The sequence below is a fragment of the Periplaneta americana genome, chromosome 11, assembly GCF_040183065.1.
Source record: "Periplaneta americana isolate PAMFEO1 chromosome 11, P.americana_PAMFEO1_priV1, whole genome shotgun sequence".
Taxonomy (NCBI): domain Eukaryota; kingdom Metazoa; phylum Arthropoda; class Insecta; order Blattodea; family Blattidae; genus Periplaneta; species Periplaneta americana.
Window position 1 is genome coordinate 74,119,708 of NC_091127.1, and position 20,042 is coordinate 74,139,749.

At 36.4% G+C, this 20,042-nt stretch overlaps 1 protein-coding gene across 4 annotated transcripts in view; it reads right to left on the reverse strand.

Annotated features, from left to right (window-relative positions):
* step (cytohesin steppke) overlaps positions 1 to 20,042 on the reverse strand; it is a 371,199-nt gene that overhangs the window by 43,559 nt on the left and 307,598 nt on the right. For 3 of the 4 annotated variants that reach the window (XM_069839622.1, XM_069839620.1, XM_069839624.1), the window contains one exon: positions 278 to 342. In XM_069839622.1, the coding sequence (XP_069695723.1) occupies positions 278 to 342 (65 nt within the window). Of the gene's footprint in view, positions 1 to 277; positions 343 to 3,226; positions 3,494 to 20,042 lie in introns of those variants that run through there. The other variant, XM_069839623.1, reaches the window with a different exon arrangement.

Below are 20,042 nucleotides of genomic sequence, written 5' to 3' on the forward strand. Positions count from 1 at the left end.
GCCATAATATGGGACTGTATCAATATGTTTTAGTTGATTTTTGTTGTCAATGTATAAATTATTTTTACGTGTTTTTTTTGTGTTAAAACAGAGGAAACTGCGTTTGTTTGACTTTGTAGAGTACAATTTATAGGTGCATATTTTTGTTACTGTATATAGTGTATAACTAATTATATTAATTAATTGTCGTAATATTGTTAAGTGTATCAATACTTTCTACACTCACTGTACTACGAACGATATTATACTGTACATGTGATGAGAATAAAATACAAACCCCTCATCTGCCGTATCCATGTTCTCCATTTCTGCAACAACTTCTCCCAGAGCATCTTTCAGTTGCTGAAATGAAAGAAAAATGATTGTGAGGTAATAAATCATTTCATATTCACACTTTTGCATGCAGCTATAAATGCACATTGACATCATGACATCAATTTACATTAATAATTACCAATTCTCAATTACTACATAAGAGACAATTTGAAAAGCTTATTCTTTAAGTGCGGTGAACTGGTAACGAAATGAAAAGCGTAGAAACCAAGAAAATTATGGAAAAAAATATACGAAGCAATACAAGAGGTCCTTAAGAACATCAATGGGTGGACAGAAGAGTTTGTTAAGACAATCAAAAACTTCTTTAAAAAATTATCTGGCTGTGTTTTGTACGAGTATTTATTGAGTATTCCTATTCTTCATTCTAACAAAACACAAATATATGTCTACAGAAAAACAGACATGCTAAAAACATTGTTTTCGGTAGAGGCAGTGCTGAAATTGTATTATTTCCGTGGAAATTTCGAAATCGATATTTTTGTAACAATACAATAACTGTATAAAAATAGTAGATTGTCGCAATTACTTAAAAAAAGGCTGGAATGTAGGAAGACCGTAATTATAAATAAATTATGTTAGGAAGAATAGAATGCAGGAGTGGTGTGAGTGAAGTGCACGATCTTAAAGTAGTAATAACAGATGGTGGACATTTAAGATCAGTAAGGAGAAGTAGACTGGGGTTAAATTAATATCAGAATTAGTAGAGATATTAGTTAAACTGACTGTCGGGATTTCATATTAATTGTAGGAAATGTAATAGTAAGTTATGGTGGAAACCGTATAAGAAATGTGGTGATACATCAAGTGAAAGTTAGAATTTATAAAACAGTTACATTATCGGTTGTTCTGTATGGTTGTGAAACTTGGACTCTTACTTTGAGGGAGGAACAGAAGTTAAGGGTGTTTGAGAAAAAGGTGCTTAGGAAAATATTTGGGGCTAAGAGGGATGAAGTTACAGGAGAATGGACAAAGTTACACAACGCAGAAATGCACGCAATGTATTCTTCACCTCACATAATTACTCGTAGGAGTATTAAATCCAGACGTTTGAGATGGGCAGGGCATGTAGCACGTATGAGCGAATCCAGAAATATATATAGTTGCGAGGCCGGAGGGAAAAAGACCTTTGGGGAGACTGAGACGTAGATGGGAGGATAATATTAAAATGTATTTGAGGGGGGTGGGATATGATGGTAGAGACTGGATTAATCTTGCTCAGAATAGGGACCGATGGTGAGCTTATGTGAGAGCGGCAATAAACCTTCAGGTTCCTTACAAGCCATTTGTATCATCATTATCAGCATCATGCAACAATACAATACTCTCTCTTCTTCATTTAACGAGATGAAAGAGGCATCACTTTGGGGCCTGTATTTGTATTTTACACACAGGCTAACAATAAAATTTCAATTATAGATAGTGAATCGAAACAAATAACTGCCAAAAATGGAGCTAACTAGAGTTTAACTCTGCTGAGAATATAGTTACTAAACACACACACGTACACGTTTCTACAGCAACCCCGTCCTACTTCCCAATTTAATTTATTGTTCTATTTTACAACATTACCATGTACCTTCCGCCTCACAAAAAAGGTGAAATCTCACAAATTACCTAGTCATATGGTCTATGGTAGGTTATAACAGTTATTATTTACATTATAGTATAGTCATTCGGTCACCCTAGATGGCGCAGGAGGTATAGTGCTGGCCTGTGCCCAAGGTTGCGGGTTCGATTCCGGGTAAAGTCGATGGCATTTATGTGTGCTTAAATGCGAGGGGCTCATGCCAGTAGTTTTACTAGCATGTAAAAAAACTCCTGTGGGACAAAATTCCGGCAAACCGGCGACGCTGATATAACCTCGGCAGTTAAATAAAACAAATTTTAATTTAGTCATTCGCAAGTGAATAATTAAATCAGAAATATAGGAATTACACGACTTTGCAGTGTATTATTGTTGTATTTTTAATATAGTTAATAGTTTTGTTTAATGACATTATATTCAAATTCTCCTCTTCGAACCAATTTACTATCATTCGTCGGTAGTAAAGCAAGATGATGACGCTTTCATCTTCCTCAGTCGACGCTAGGAATATTATGATAATGTTGGAATATTAAATGATCACTTACAAAATTGTTGTAACCGATCATGATTACGGCTTCCTTTTATTTTGCTTCTACGTTTGTCGAATTTTTACAGCAACATGAGCATGTTACGATGACCATATTTTTTTATTTTATTCCTGCTAGAGTATCATGTGGATTAGCTCACCACATGAGTTTCCAACGAGCTCTCTCTTTTAGGAGGTATTAGCCCTTCATAGGAAAAAACGGTTCATTCATTCATTCATTTTTTCATTCATTCGTAATATAGGCTATATGACACTTAACCATGCTAGTTTACTATTTACATAACACTGATAAAAGTTTCACACCACTGCTGAAGAAGCCAATTTAATTTACAACATAAAAAACCTGAGTGGGACAAGTTGCTTGGTTGAGGTTATGTCTGGAGTTTTCCTTCAACCTATTAAGAACAAATGCTGATTAACTTTCGGCGCTGGTCCCTAGACTCATTTCGCTGACATTATTACCTCCAGCTCACTCTCAGACGTTAGATAACCATCGCAGTTGATAAAGCGTCGTAAAATAACGCAACAGAAAACATAAAAAATCACTATGTATCCTATGTGCGAGATTAGGCAACATACTTCTTCCGCCAGACATCAACTTTATTGTAACTACAGCAATTCTAGGCTAAAATGTACATTTCTATTTATAGTTACTTTCTGCTCACTTACTTTCGTTTTATGAAAACTTTCGGTACTATATAGTATACCCTACTCTCTATGGTAAACAAAGATGAAAAAATTACTTAAAAATTACTTACCAGACTCACATACATAGATATGCTGGATAACTACGAAAGTCTAAGAAACAAATTGTGAAGTGCACTATATTGAATATAACATCTTATATAAAACAGCTGGGACTGTTCCCTAGAAAAGTTGTACTCGATGAGAAAATGTGTTATTTTAGTTAAACAGGAAAACTCGCAACGTGACACAAGTTACCGACATTGATAAGCAATCACTCACACACGAAGCTGTACTGAAGGTCGGCGAATATCCGCGAAGGTTTCCAAAGTTGCCGACATTACAGCTGAAACCTGAGTAAGTGCAACAGTTTGCAATAATTGCTATTGCTACAGGCATCCACATTCCACGCATTTCTGTTCTGATGCAACATTATTCTGGGAACACCAGACACCTGCAGAAGAAAGTTGTCGGACAACATTGCCAACCTAAGCTGCAAGCCGCTGGCAAACATCTCAGAAAAAAGCACATTTATGTCTCGAGAGGTATTAATTAAAAAAGAAACAGTTGTATGACCTTTGAAAAAGAAAAGACCTCCATGATGAAACTAAATATAGTTATGACCTTATCCATATTAATACAAAATATTTCACCTGAACTGTAGGGAGACATTGATTCTACACCATTTTACTTACATAGGCCTACTAGCGTAACTAAATACGGTGGTGGTGGTGGTGGTGGTGGTAGTAGTAGTAGTAGTATCATTAAATGGCACGATTTCTTAATTTCGTAGTAATCCAAATAATCACAATAAATTACATTAAAATGTCAAATTATTCATATTCTTCCTGTGATCCGGAATCAATCCCCACGCGTACCTCCGATTTATAACTTGTGTTGCACAAGCCCGTGGTCCAAGTAACAGGGATTTTCTCCGGGAGCTGACGTCTCAACAAATTTCCAACATCATCTCATCTCATCTCATCTCATCTCATCTCATCTCATCTCATCTCATCGCGGGTGTAGAGTTGACAAGCCTCCTATGGCATACTCTAAACGACGACTCAGTCAGGAAACTGGTCTACACAACTGACTTCATATGGGTGAATGATGAACAGTCAAGTACCCGCCATTAGTAAAAAAAAAAAAAATACAGGTCCCATTCTTTTCCAGTCACAAAAATGTAATTCCAACAGCGGTCTATTTCAACAATCCAGCTGAACAAAAGCAGATTTCGCGAGCGTCTTCTACTTCAAGCGATAATGGAAGACTGAAATAGCATGTAAGTCAGATGCAATAAACCGAATAGAAAATCCTAATAGGTTAGTAATAACTCCTCTTTCTGCGGTAGGCATCTTCATCCAAATTTCTCTAATATTCCACAACTCAAAATAAGAGGTAATGGTAAACATATCCCCATTTACACGCCATGAAGGCGCTCATGAAGGTAGTGTCTATGCATGCATTACCTATTGTTATGAATTTTCAGTGAAGTGACTTTTGTTCAGCGTTATATACGAGCACATTATCTATCGGGGCATTAAATAAATAAAGTTATATATCATACCAGATTAATAAAATTGCTTTTCAGGGATTTACGAATAATCATGACTTTTTTCCGGTTTTGAACACACATCAGTTTGAAGTTTTAATGTGCTTGTCGGTGGAATTGGTAATATCGAGATGGTATTTGGCGAGATGAGTTAAGGATTCGTCATGGTATTATCTGGTATTCACCTTACAGTTAGGATAAACTTCGGAAAACCAAGTAATTGGCCCACGCAGGATTCGAACCCACCGCCGAGCGCAGCCTTACATCTCGAGTCCAACTCGTTACCATCAGTGCTACGCCGGTGGCTTTTAAATAAATTTATTCAATGTTTTAAATTATGATTTAGTTCTAAAACGATTCGAACACCTGACCTCACCCAAACGCTCTCTTCTGACTGCATCATTAAAAGTGACAAATACGCTTTTTAATTGTAAGATTCGATTGTAGACATCATCACCTTATAGCGGACTGTTTACGTTTGATAAGACAGTTCCTTAGCTACAGCACATTAAAAGAATTTTGTTCCTGACAGAGGGCATAGAGAATGAGCTTCAGTAAGACAAAGAATGTGACAGATATCCTGCAACATTAGGCCTGACTCAACAAAAATATAGTTCGAAGAAGAATATTTTACAAAGTGAATCAAACTAGAGACAGAAATGCACGACGAGAGTTCCAGCTAGCTTTGTAATTCTGGTGAACTAATTTGAGATAGTTTATATGCAGACTACACCTTCACTTTATCCACGTAAAGGAAATCTGAGAGAGTGGGGCATCCATGACAAGTAGGGATCAGCAAAGGCGTGTAACATTTCTTGGAACATTACTGTTAAAATTGACGTCTCCTCCCGAAATATTTAAGAGGGAGCAACGACAAAATACGAATACAGATGGTTCCTGACTGCTTCATTCTCAGCTAGAAGAGAATGCCATATAAATCTGAAGATCATTTTGTTTTTGTTCTTCTTATTGCTTTTGTACTTGATTCTCTTCCCATTGTTCTTATTTTTGCCTCTTCATCCTGTTATTTGTTATTTTGCCCCTTCCTCACGTTTTGTTCTTACGTAGCCTCGCTTCATTTTTCTTCTTTGTATGTGTATGTACTTATTCACACTGCAAAGGGGTATATACTCGGTGGCAGTGTTAACTAATTACACTCAATAATAATGAAACACGATCACTTAAAATAACATTTAAAGTAAATCTAATTCGTATCTTAACCCTAAGTTCGAACTAAAACCCACGAGTATGATATGTTCATGCCTGCACAAGTACCTTTCAGCACTACGCTCATTTCGCTGACAACTCACTCATTGCACTGGAAGTACGACACATTTTACTGATTTTATCCTGATTTAACTAACACTTCAAAAACATTTCACTGTTCAAATACTTTGCACTGTCACTATAAACTATAAATCTTCACTGACAGAAACACACTTCACTTACACAACACACTTCACTGACATAACAAACTTCTTCACTGATACAACACTTCAATAACAAAATAACAATTACACCCTTTAAATAGTGTGTATAGGCCTAATATACTACCGTCTATTAGTAAAGTCCTTAACCCTATTTTAAATACATTTTTGGTTATTGGTAGAGCCTCTAGTAGGTCTGCAGGTAAGGCATTCCAGTCCCTGATAGTACGATTGAGAAAAGAAAACTTTCCAGTGTCCGTCCTCTGTCTTCTTTCCCTCAATTTATATGAGTGGTCGTTCCTTGAACAGAGGTGAGCCTGCCTGGAGGGAAATAAAAATTAGGTTGCAGCCGCCAAATTACTCTTCAAGGAACGACCACTCATATAAATTGAGGGAAAGAAGACAGAGGACGGACACTGGAAAGTTTTCTTTTCTCAGTCGTACTATGAGGGACTGGAATGCCTTACCTGCAGACTTACCAAAAATGTATTCAAAAATAGGGTTATGTTTTGAACATTGCGCATAATCGAATTCGCGTTCTCCTGTCCGTGAGTGTGCCCCCTTTTAATGGTGAATTATTACAACGCTTGAGAGCCCGTTTTTTAATCTTTTTCAGTGTCTTAATATGTTCTAATCTTCAAGGACATGCAGCACCATATTCCATTAATGGACGAACTAGTGATTTATATGCAATCTCTTTGGATTTATCAGACCCTTTTCTTAGTACCCTCATCACAAAGTATAACGCTCTCCATGCTTTTCCCGCTGTGTCAGTAACGTGTTCCCCCAAGGCCGAGATCGCTGCTAAATGTTATTCCTAGGTATTTACATTTGTCAACTTCCTGAATGGTTTCACCCCCTAACGTTTACGATGCGATTATTTCTACACATCCTTATTTTTCTCTTCTTCCCCTTCTTTCTTTTCAATGATCTTCTTCATTATCTTGTACTCCTCTTTCAATTTACGCTACCAGTAGTGAACTATTAATCCAGTACCATCGCCCATAGCATAAACAGAAGCAAGTTGTTCTGTCATATGGTGTGTACGGATCTGATGATTTCTTTTCACCTACAATGACTATTGAGAGACAAAAGCATACAATATGTTCGTAAATCACGGTGGGAGGTTTTAAATTAATAAATAACTGTAATAACTGAAAATGACAAATGTGACACCGCTACTAAATTAAAAAAAAAATTCGATGTAGAATTTTCTGGTAACCCGTAAGACACTTAAACGGTACCTCAGTTCTTGTTATACATGATCACGAACAACAAGAGTGACGAGTGTCATAGTTTCTTCGATTCGTTCTTACGATATGGGTACAATGTACAGCTGTCAAAAAAAAAAAAAAAAAAAAAAAGTGGCCGCACTCGTGAACAGCGAATATTTTCAAAGTCCACTTCGGGTCGCGGCGATGTTACACGATGCATGTTCTTGTACAAGCAGTTCCGGAACTATGAAAGTGTTCCATATCTGCGCCTCGTAGACCAGCGGTAGACTGCTTGTTTAATGATTCGAAGGTCGTGGGTTCGGGCCTTCTTCAAGTTTTCATTTTATTTTTTAATCGTTCTTTAGCGATGTAAATGATATTCAAATTATCATTTATATCCAGTTATCGTTCTTTATGGGTATCACGTTATTTATATTTTGTTATCGTTCTTTAGAGATATAAATAAAATTCAGGTCATCATTTGTATTCTGTTATCGTATTATAACGATATGAATAATAATTATTATTGTATCTCCAATGGGGGTTAGCCCTATTTTACATATGTATGTTAGGGCTATAGTTTTATACACAAAAAAAGATAAGCATAAAGAGAAATGGAAAAGAAAATTAAATTAGCTTACGCGATGTAAACAAAACATAAACAATCCGTAAATTACGCATTGCGATTGCAAAACAAATATCAGGTATCAATTTGAAACATACAGAAACATTAATAACACACATACGTAACACTTCTATAACACAAATATGCAGGTTTCTGTACCATACATCATAAATTAATACACAATAGTCACACAAACACAATCAAACTATAATTACGACATTGCGACGACATCAAGCATCCCATAACTGACTCACATACATAACAAATCAAGCATCCGTTACAACACATACACTTCAACATAGTAACCACACTTTTAAAAGTTACAAATTTGGCTCCAAGAAGAATAAATAGGACACTGTTACTAATTACTATTCTTCTACAATTTCTTAAATACATCTGTAATAAATCTGTGAAATTCCGACATGAATAATATTCACAATTTTTATATTGTTATCGTTCTTTAGCGATTTAAATATTCAAGTTATCATTTATATTCTGTTTTCCTTCACTAGCATTATAAAACAATATTCAAGTTATTTATATTGTTATTGTTCTTTCGCAATATATTAATTAAACAAACCGATATTTATCATTTATATTCTGTTATCGTTCTTTAGTGATACTGTATAAATAATATTCAAGTTATTTATATTGTAATCGTTCTTTAGCGCTATAAATAACATAAATTTAATATTAGGTTTGGAAAAATCCAGTTGCATAATACTGGTATTAGTTTTTCTTTTTGTATTATTACATTATACTATCTTGAACCACAATAAAATGAAAAGGAGTAACGAGGAATTGAACCTGAGACGTTGACATCTAAATTCCGACGTTCGTCCGCTGAGCTACGAGAGCAAAAGTGTGGAAACATTTTCGGAAAAATTGACCCAATCACGCTCTAAGATTTTCTGATGATTCGTAGAAGCTAGTCCAGGATGCGGGGGGCAAAGGCTAATTGAGATTTCCCGGTCTCTGACCTGGTCAAACATCCTGATAGAATTAATATTTAACCCTTGCCGTGACTTTCGGTGAAGTCCGGAGGGCCCAATTAGTCAAATCCACTCTCCTCATCTCCACGCTTGGGCCCCCTGGAATTTAATAAGATGCAAAAGAGATAGTGGTGTGCGGAAAGCAACGGGATGTTACCGCATTTAGGCCTATCCTTCCCAAGAAAACTGCAAACATGAACAAAGGAAGCTTTTAATAGAAGAAGAAGGATCTTCTGCGGACCTCTGGAAAAAGAACAATGGACATTACGACGAAATGAAGAGAAACGAATTGAAGCATTTGAAATATGGATGTGGAGAAGAACGGTGCGTGTAAAGCGGACAGACAGAATAAGAAATAAAATTGTGTTTGAAAAAGTGAGTGAAGAAAGAATGATGCTGAAACTGATTAGAAAGAGAAAAAGGAATTGGTTGGGTCTCTGGTTGAAAAGAATAATAGACGACATTAGGATATGTGGATCATATGCGGAGACTAAGAGGAAGGCAGAAAATAGGAAAGATTGGAGATTGCTGGGTTTGCAATGAAAGACCTGCCCATGGACAGAACATTTATGTGTGTATGTTCAGAATGCCTAGAAAATCGTGTCTAAGAACAGTCGCTATTTGCAAAGACTAGTCAATTCCATGCCCACTCGACTGCAAGATGATCGAGATAAGAGGAAGATAGACTAAATATTGAATTGTCGCTTTTTTTTTTTTTTTTTGAACGCTTAATTGTTTGAATGTTTTAAGGCCGACGTCAGTAAATTTGTTATGTTTATGCCACGAAAGATATTTTATTGAGAATAAAATCTTTTTTCTTTCCATTTGCAGCCACAATATCATAATGATAATGATAAAGTCATGGCATAATACATTAATGAACCTGATGTTAATTACTAAAATAATCATAAAAGAGAAAGGAGTCATTATGTCTAGTTTGTCTCTCTCAAAAGCAGAACAAAAAAGGACATAAAAAGCACGAGGTTGTAGGCGAACGCAGGCCCTCATGAATAAGAGGCCTGAACGCTACCATTATGCTATCGAATAACACACAGTATACTTCAATTATAACTGTAGATATCAGGCAACGTGGTCCAACAACATGTAACATCGCCTGTCTCCGAATTGTAGCGAAGATACCCGAAGGGAACTTTGTTTGAGGAGAGCGGCCACTTTTTCTTTTGACAGCTGTACAACGTTTGCCTGACATAATTCTGTAAGACTATAGACCCATAAGTAGTGAAATCCGGAGAGCATGGTGGTCGTGGTTTCCATCCACAACTTTTGATTCGTCTCTATAGAAATGTTTGAGTTAGAAATTCCTAGGGTGACCAAACGTTCTCTTTTGTCCGGACATGTCCTCTTTTTTTAGACCTTTGTCCGGGGTCTGGGCGGATTTTTTAAAAAATCAAGAAATGTCTTCCTTTTCCTAACTTGTATGCCTGATATTTTAAATTATCTGATTTGAAGCCTTTTTCTGCCTGTAGGTGGAGTAGCATCGACGGAATATAGGCCTACTCTTTGCCAACAATCATAACTCTCTTTACTCCTCCTTGTTACGGACGTTGCTCACAGGTAGCTAGTAAATCGAGAGATCGAGGTGCGAATGTAAATCTAAATAGATTTTAATAATAATTAAATAATTACAGTTCCCTTGACTTTTACATGTATCTAACTATAAAATCATTATTATTTTTGTAATAAAATAGATATTTTAACATACTTTTAAGTATGATATAAGCCTAACTCTGTACTGTAAATATTTTGTACTGAAATAGATATTGACGTAATGTAAAGTATAATATAGGCCTAAGCCTAAATCTAAATATATATTTTCTGTCCTCTTTTTTTCGAACAATGTCTCCTTTTTGAAGCTTTGTGTCCTCTTTTTTTCATCGAAATGGATCTGGTCACCCTAGGAATTCCCAAACTACGCTAGAGAAGTTCAGATGAGCACCATCTTGCTGAAAGATTATTGGCGTTGGGAATTTTGAGTAACTACTGTAAACAGTTCCAACATATCGAGGTAATTCTGCGAGGATAAACTGGATTCGAGAAGAAAAGACCAATTACTGTACTTTGAATCTTGTAGCAGCATATTATTACGATTAACTTTTGGGCTACTGCGCAATGGCATCTGGATTGTGTCCAGCCCATATTCTCACTTGTATCTATGATCACAAATTCCAGTTGATACACCCTGAATTTATAACTCGTGTTGGGCAGGCGTGTGGTCAAGTCAACACAGGAATTTTCTCCGGATACTCCGGTTCCTCTGTGACAATTCCAATTCCATTATAATAATTCATTTGGAGTATAATGTAGATTCACCGCTTGTGGTGCACTCTGGATAGTCTGACGAACTATGGTCTACGTTTCTCCGCATTAGCGACATCTATGGGCACGCTCGTAGAGTCGGGACAAATAACGGCAAGTTAAGGATCCTGCCACTGGTCAAACAAATCTTTGTCTATGAATATGACCATAAAAATATGAAAAGAGCCCATCTCCATCTCTAAATACGTACGATATATAAGCTGTTAGTCGATCTGGTTGGCAAGTTGGTATAGCGCTGGCCTTCTATGCCCAAGGTTGCGGGTTCGATCCCGGGCCAGGTCGATGGCATTTAAGTGTGCTTAAATGCGACAGGCTCATGTCAGTAGATTTACTGGCATGTAAAAGAACTCCTGCGGGACAAAATTCCGGCACATCCGGCGACGCTGATATAACCTCTGCAGTTGCGAGCGTCGTTAAATAAAACATAACATATAAACTGTTCGCCGTTGTCAATCTCATGAATGACGAATAACTGCAGCTAAATCGTATATTTTGCGATAATCATCTAGCTACAGTGAATGTAATAGCTACCTAAAGTTCGTGGGAAATAAACCGCAAACGTTTTTCCAACACCTTTCGGAGTGTCATTTTTGAAATGCCTACCTATTGCCACGTTATTCACGCACATATTTCTTGGAACTACACACTAACTTGTTCAGGTGGCTTCAACGTACTCGTCGCTTATAGACGGTCTACATACGTGCCTCCCCTTTCTTTCAACCGTTTAACCCAACGGCGAATGTTTTTGTTTTGGAACCTCATTCAACACACAAGGGTATTCACAATCAAGAAGAAAGCCACTGCACTTTTCTCCTGTTGACCACAACAATAACAATTGATAACAACTGATCGGTAGGTAACCATGGCAACCAAATACGACAAAAACTTCGCAGAATTATTATTTCATGCGTGACTGTTTTACATCTCTATCGTGTTTAATTGCATTTATACCGTTTAATCATTTGAAATGTCACCATAAGTTTGCAGACTTAGTGTACATTATGATGAGGAATATTTGGCAGGGTAAACCAAAGTTCACTAAGAAAACCTTCCCCTCAGTTTCTTTGAACGAAAAAGACCTCATAGAATCTTCCTAAAATCTAACTTTGGCCCATTTTGTAAGAGGCTGTTACATAACTGGAGAGGTTACAACCGGTTCCGAAGGCAGCAACAATTACACATCTATGAGAGAAACAAACTGTATTAACAGACATGGTCCAATAAATATGGAAATGTCCCTACATCTTTAGTATACTATCCTCTGCACTTGTCTCATTTTTCCCTTCTCTCACACTTTCATATTGACGATGAGGTACAGTTTAAATAATGGGTAAATGAAATGCACGTCCTAGCGCAAAGAGGGAATACGAATTGCAGACATCCAGGTTATGAAACTAGAACGCACACGTGACAAGCAGCTGTGGGTTCCATCTCAATGCTCGTGAGACAATGATATAATGTGAATACTATTGTGAGGTGTGCGTATGAGAACGCATTTCCGGGAGTTGAATTTGGAACGCAGCTACCTTGTGGCTCGCGGACGGGCGAATATTTCCAGATCAAACGCATGTATGTATATACGTCATTCACGGATCTGCGAGAGTTTCTGGGTGTCACCCTGTGGCAAAGATCCACATTAAATAATCGATACAGACTGAAATAGCCGTTACGTAGTCAATGTGTTTGTCGAAACATCCGCTACAGGGGTGGCTAAACTACACAGACGAGTCGGAAATCTCATAAACACGAATCCAATTAACACCAGTGTGTATATATATACTAGACATCGGATGTTTAGGAAAATGCCTATTTTATTTGAATGTTCATATTTAAAGGCGTTTAGTAAAATGTGCACGAATCACGAGAAATGAAGCATTCTGATGAACTTTGGTCTTGCCTTTTTTGGCGTTAACGCCATTTTTGCTTTAATATGTACTTTTTTTGCCCTTTTTGCGTTTATATGTACTTTTTTGCCTTTTTTATTTATATGACTACTCACTCAACAATACTGCATTTATTTCTGCGTTCAAAACTAAGGGAATTGCAGTTTCCATAGATATGGGACACACTGTTGCAATGCATATATATATATATATATATATATATATATATATATATGATCTAGGCTATTACGTAGCGTAGTCTTTTGTATTGATACTGCACTGGAGGAGGTAAAGGTCAAGCGCAGACTAAGTTGGAATATCACAGTCAAAGATCAGGAACAATTATCTAGATGATAATAATTAATTTCACGGAAGAAATCGTTTTCCCCCTGGTACAAATTATATCGTTTCGTTTGTCAGTTCATTTATTCTGTGTAATATAACAAATAACGAAACGAAATAAAATTGTCTACTTCGATGCACTGTGTGTTCTTGATTTCAAATAGATCCAAAAATTAACACAAATTACTATACATATTTAATGTGTAACATTCTTGAATAAATTAATTCTCTGATGCTGAATATAACAAAAGCTGCCCAATACCTTAGGAGAAATGCTCAAAACAATTTTTGCGTAATCAAGAATGATGAAAATGTGTATTCCGTCGAAATCTCGAAAGCAAAAATTGGAAAGAGACTATCAGTCTGTTTCCTAAATACGGAAGAAGTGGTGCAAAGAATATATCAAATTCCCTCAACAAAAGCCTGCAAGTTGTTTCTAAGGACCCGGTGAACTGTATAAACAGATCTGAAACATTTGTGTGTATGTGTGCAGCCGTTGTTAGCAAAACTTGTAAACTATTCAAATGAAGGGGAGTTGTAAAATGTGCATTGGAGACATGACATGTGCCACGTGTCCAACTTCATTAGCTTCCTAACAGGATCACGCCGACCGTCCATATTTCTATTTACGCACAGACAAGTTATAAATGTGATGCTTACGCAATTCAGGATGTTTTCTCGTCACCGTCGGCTTCCCTCGCCTTGTTTGAAATGTAACACGTTTATAAAACATTATATCTAATGAAACCTATCCACGTGGTAGACATCAGCAAACGATGAAGACAGCCCAAGCGTAATCCATATGCATACGTGTATAGAATGTTAAAAAAAGTTTATATATATACTTTGACAGTAGTAAAATAGGTAAACACAAGAAAACAACTTCAAAGTCACAGACGATTTTTCAGTTTGACAATTTAGTGGCGTACAACTACAATCCCATATTTCGAATATGAAATAAAAAATAAGTGACAGGGCATTCATAGGATCCATGTCATTGCGTGAAACGTTCATGCAATTGAAGGGTTCAGAGCCATAGTGGGCCAAGCGCCATTTATTAAAAACGGAGAAAGCAAGGGTTGAAGTTAAGTGAATACCATAGTTTAATGAAGACTGACGTATCATTTAGTTTTATATTACTTGCTATATGTTTCCATTAAATTATGGTAACTTCATTCTTAAGCCTTGTTTTCTACGGTTTTAGTAAATTTTATTTTTTTTTTATTTTAGTAGGTTATTTTACGACGCTTTATCAACATCTTAGGTTATTTAGCGTCTAAATGAGATGGTGATATGCCTGTGAAATGAATCCGGGGTCCAACACCGAAAGTTACCCAGCATTTCCTTGTATTGGGTTGACGGAAAACCCCGGAAAAAACCTCAACCGGTTAAATTGCCCCGACCGGGATCGAACCTGGGCCACCTGGTTTCGCGGCTAGACGCGCAAACCGTTACTCCACAGGTGTGGACTTTTAGTAAATGGCGCTTGGCCCACTATGGTTCTGAACCCTTCATTTGTGGTTCACATAACACCATTGGCACAGTCCACTTTTTGCTTCGAGTTTTAAAGTAATACTTGTACCCGTCCACAATCAGCAAATGTTTACCATTGTGGATAAGTACATTATTTCAGGACACTCGACGTCTCCCACTTTTACGATGACTCGTGGAGTCAAGTCGTGCACTGCCAGTCAGCAGCAATCACAACTTACGAGTACTTTGATTATGGATGACTAGTGACCAACGGATGCACAATGAGCGTTCGCTAAGCCATGAGGACCATTCAGAATATTAACCCGGTATGATATTTTAATAAAGAAATCAAGTAGTCAGTCATAAATCTTTGTTATTTGTGTGTTGCGGAGCGAACACTATAAAAATTGAGATCCTGTGGCGGAGTTTACAATGCTGTGCCTAACGCCGCGTGGCGGAGTTCATACTATCTTTTGAGATATTTTTATGTGGTTTATTTTACGACGTTTTATCAACTATAATGGTTATCTAGCGTGAGTGATATGGTGATAATGCCAGCGAAATGAGTCCAGGGTCTAGCGCCGGAAGTTACCCAGCCTTTGCTCTTAACGGGTTCAGGGAAAACCCCAGAAAAAACCTCAACCAGGTAGCTTGTCCCAACCAGGATTTGAACCCGGTTCTCCTCGTTTCACGGTCAGACATACTAACGTTACTCCTCAGTAGTAGATTTGGAGTATTTACTGTGTTAGTGTCGGCTATGGGAATTTCCCCAAAATATTATTGTCTGAAGGTAAGGGTCTGACAGGGGCGGAAGAGAGCAGAAAACATTCAATACTTTGTCATATCCTCATATAAAATTATAAATTATTGCAAAAGAGAAATGGGATATATCTTAGATTAGATTAGATTAGATTTATTTAATAGCATATACATAAAAAACGCTACATTAAAGTACCCCGAAAGAGCAAAGCTCATGTTCCGGGACAGTTCCTTTTGATATAAAAACTTGAAAATGACATACAATTTTACATTGTTCACTAAACATACCTATTTTTTAATTAAAATTTAAGATTCTGATTAGGCCTACACAGATTATAAATACCGGTAATTCAGAAAAATATACATCTCTACTGTTTCTAAAATTAAAATTAAAATTCTTGCACTAAGATCACATTCTTAAGAAGAGTAGATAGAAACATATTAAATATACATACTTTCTAGACAAAATGCTTAAGAAAAAAGTTCACATAAAGATGATAATAATAAAGTTAGTAATAGTAATACTAGTAATAACGTAAGAAAAAAGGTCACACAAAGATGATAATAATAAAGTTAGTAATAATAATACTGGTAATAACTGAGTGAAAAACGGGAAGATGTTGAGACTGGTGGATTAATATTAACTTATTATTAGTAGTATAATTAGTACAGGTCATGTTGATATAGTAACCAAGATAAGATAGAAAAAAAATATATACTTAGGATAGAAATAAACTTGTTTTACAATACATCGTACATATAATACAGGGAAGTGTCAAATAATTTTTTTTAATTCTGGATATGAAAATTTCATTGCTTAAAGTAGACAATTCTGGATGAAATTTTATTATCGAATTATATAGACGTGGACCATAATTTGTACTGTGTAGTAAAGCAGCAGATGTGAAACATTTAGGTTCAACTAAATTAAGAATTTCATTTCGTCTTGTATTATGATCATGTGGCGAGCTACAAATTTCATTCTATTTTTATGATAGAATTTCATTACAGAGTATTTATAAATTTGGTCAATTCTAAAAACATTCAATTCGGAATGGATCAAATTTGTTGGATAATCCAATCGCTTTTCAAACAAATTTTGATTATACGTTTTTGCAATATAATTAGAGGAAGAAGAACAGTTTTTGTAATGCCTCTCCATCCAGTTATACCATATTGGATAACAGATTCAACTATAGCCAAATAAACCAAACGTAATACATGAGTAGGCACGTAATGGCGAAGGTTTACAAATTTGTAAATTGTTTTACGGATCCTGTTACATAAAAAGGTGATTTATCTATCCCATTTCAAGTGCTGATCAACAATAATTCCCAGGTATTTCACATCTACAGATTCTTTCAGGCAAGGGCATTTACAGGTTGTAGGGAGTTTACAAAATAAGTTGTGGATTATTAATTTTAAATGAGAAAGTGATTTCAATTTGTTCAATCCAGAGACTGTTAAAGAAAATGGCACCAAAGTAGTTTTAGTTATATTTAGAGATAGCAAATTCGCATCGAGCCAGTTTTTGATCAAATTTGTACCTACATTGGCATGTTTATGTCATCCCAAGTTAAACCACTGAAAATCACCACAGTATCGTCAGCGTAAGAATAACAGGAGCCATTATGTACTTTCAAATCAATGTTCAATAAATCATGTTATATATTAAAAATAGAATAGGACCTAAAATTGTACCCTGGGGGACACCTATAGCAATATTTACATTTTCACTGATATTATCATCAATTTTGGTTACCTGACTTCTTTTGTTTAAGTGTGATTGAAATAACTTATGAGCAATACCTCTGACTCCAATATCAAATAATTTGTCCAGAAGTAAACGATGGTTAACCGTGTCAAAAGCTTTTCTTAAATCTAAGAAAATCCCTAAACATTTAGAACCGTTATCCAACTCCTGCATAATTTTACCAGTCACTTCAATAATTGCGTCATCCACGAGAATTCAGTTTAAAAAGATGGTACGACTGTGACATCCAAAAAAATTATAGATTCTGAATGTGAATTATTATAGTAGAAGCACATCCAAAATAATCACCACTTGAAACTGACTCTGGAGGTTAAAATATTGCGACAGGCACACGCAGAATAATGCTCAATATGAATCATACCCCCGCAGTCGGCGGTAGTGTTTACTCATCTTTCCATACGCAGCCAAAAGCAAGGACAGTGATCCTAAAAACAGACATCAGCACATTTCCATTGCATGAGGCATACGCTGCAGGAAATAATTGGAGACAGTAGTAACACGGAGGTGCTTCCAGGGTATGCTAGGTCGGAAACCATTTTGATCGTAATATCAGAACCAGAGTAAAAACAAAGTATTCATCGTAACCCACACATCAATTAGCACGATGGATGTGAATTTACGGACACTGGGCACGCCTATATACGGTTCATTGTCGCCACGAAAAAAAAAAATGAATGGAAAATCGATGCTCGCCCCTATTTACAAACTCATTAGCGTCTTGATGTATACAATGTGAAGGGAAGATGTTAACATCAGTACTGCACTTGGAGTAACATCCCTCTTCGCTCCTCTACTAGTTGTGCCCCGTGCAAACGTTAACTATTATATGTAGAACTTCATTGATGCCTGGTTTCTTGGTATACCTCAGTTAACTCTCAGTTACTTAACTGCTCTTATAAATTTAACTGCATTGATAACTTTCATGAGTTTCCGGACAATTGAATGTAGATTTATCAGCGCTTGTAACAGTCGAGGTAACTTCAAGTTCAGTATCTATTGTTGTCCATAAATGTCTCCACTAGTATTCTGTTAGTGATTTTTTAGTTATTTATAGTTACTTTTGTTTGCAGAAGTTTTCAGCAGTAATATGGGTGATAGGTACAAAGTGAGTTCTGTAGGCCTACTAGTAGGCACAAGGCTTTTTAATTAAAGAACTGTGTGATAAACGATAGTATACTTGTACACTTCCAATTCAATCGTAATATGATTAGCTAAAAAATTCAATAATTGTTGGTATTTGGCGTGATAATCGGGATAAATAATACTAGTGAAGAGAGGACTATATGTAACTTCTGCTTCAAAACTGCAACCATATTCAGCTGTGTGGCTATGGCAGCCATACTGATAAACATGTAAAAATATTTTACATTCGTTCATATGAATGCTATCATGTATTCAAATCGACTTTTCAGAGTCCGAAATACTATTGACATTGGTGGAACATCCAAGAATAAAATATTCCTCGACTGACGACATAGAATCTTCAGTTGATGACGAAAATTAAACTTGAGATGTTCAAAATTGTGTTTACAAACACACATTATTATCCTACTATGTCAGGGAAAGTAAAACATTTACTGTATGTTACGTAAATACAACGCCAAATTTTTAAAACTATACAGATAATATAATAAATAAATTTATTGTGATCTATATTATTTAATATCGGTTATTAAAGTTCACAAAACAGTACTGCAGTAGTGCCGCATGTCGGTATTTGTTCGAATCAGTACTAAGAGCCAGGTAACTACAGGCCGAAGCACAGTTACCAGTTGAAGCACAGATGACTGTAAAGATAACGATAACTGTTGTTTCGGAAACTCATTTTGAACATATAAGCACGTTAAATCACAGATAACTCTGTACCTACAGGTCTTTTCAGGCATGAATGATTTAATGATGCAGTCTTAGTATGTGCGAATGTGCACGTTTCATTTAATTATAAGTAATCTGTGATGTTGCGTCTACGAGTCAAGCGCTAGCGCGTTTGCCTTCCATCCAGGCGAACCGGGTTTGATCCCCGGCCAGCTCGTGATAGAATTTGTGAACAAAGCAAACATTGCAGAGGTTTTTTTTTTTCGGAGTATTCCTGTTTCTCTCTATCATTCCACCAACACACTCAACCTCCACCTCATCTATCATCTCAGCAGTAAAAATAGGCTGAGTTGGTCTTTGGTGTAGTACGGATTTCCGATAATGATGTATGAATGGCTTGGGACTTATCAGGCTACTCATGTGCGGATGGGTCCTGCCTGTACAGGTGCTGGGGCAGGATGGGTCATCTGTCAGCGTTGGCTGATCAGGAACGTCCTGGGGCTACTCGTCCGTGAAATGGGACCTGACTCTATCAGAAGCTGAGACAGGCTGGTCCACTTGTGCGCCGTATTTTCGAGAAAATGGGGTATTTCTATAATTTTACATAAACAAAAGTAGCACACGTAATTTTTGTTGTCGCTGCTATTTGACAAGGTTGGTATGTTACATTTATATAATAATATAAGTAGAGGATTTA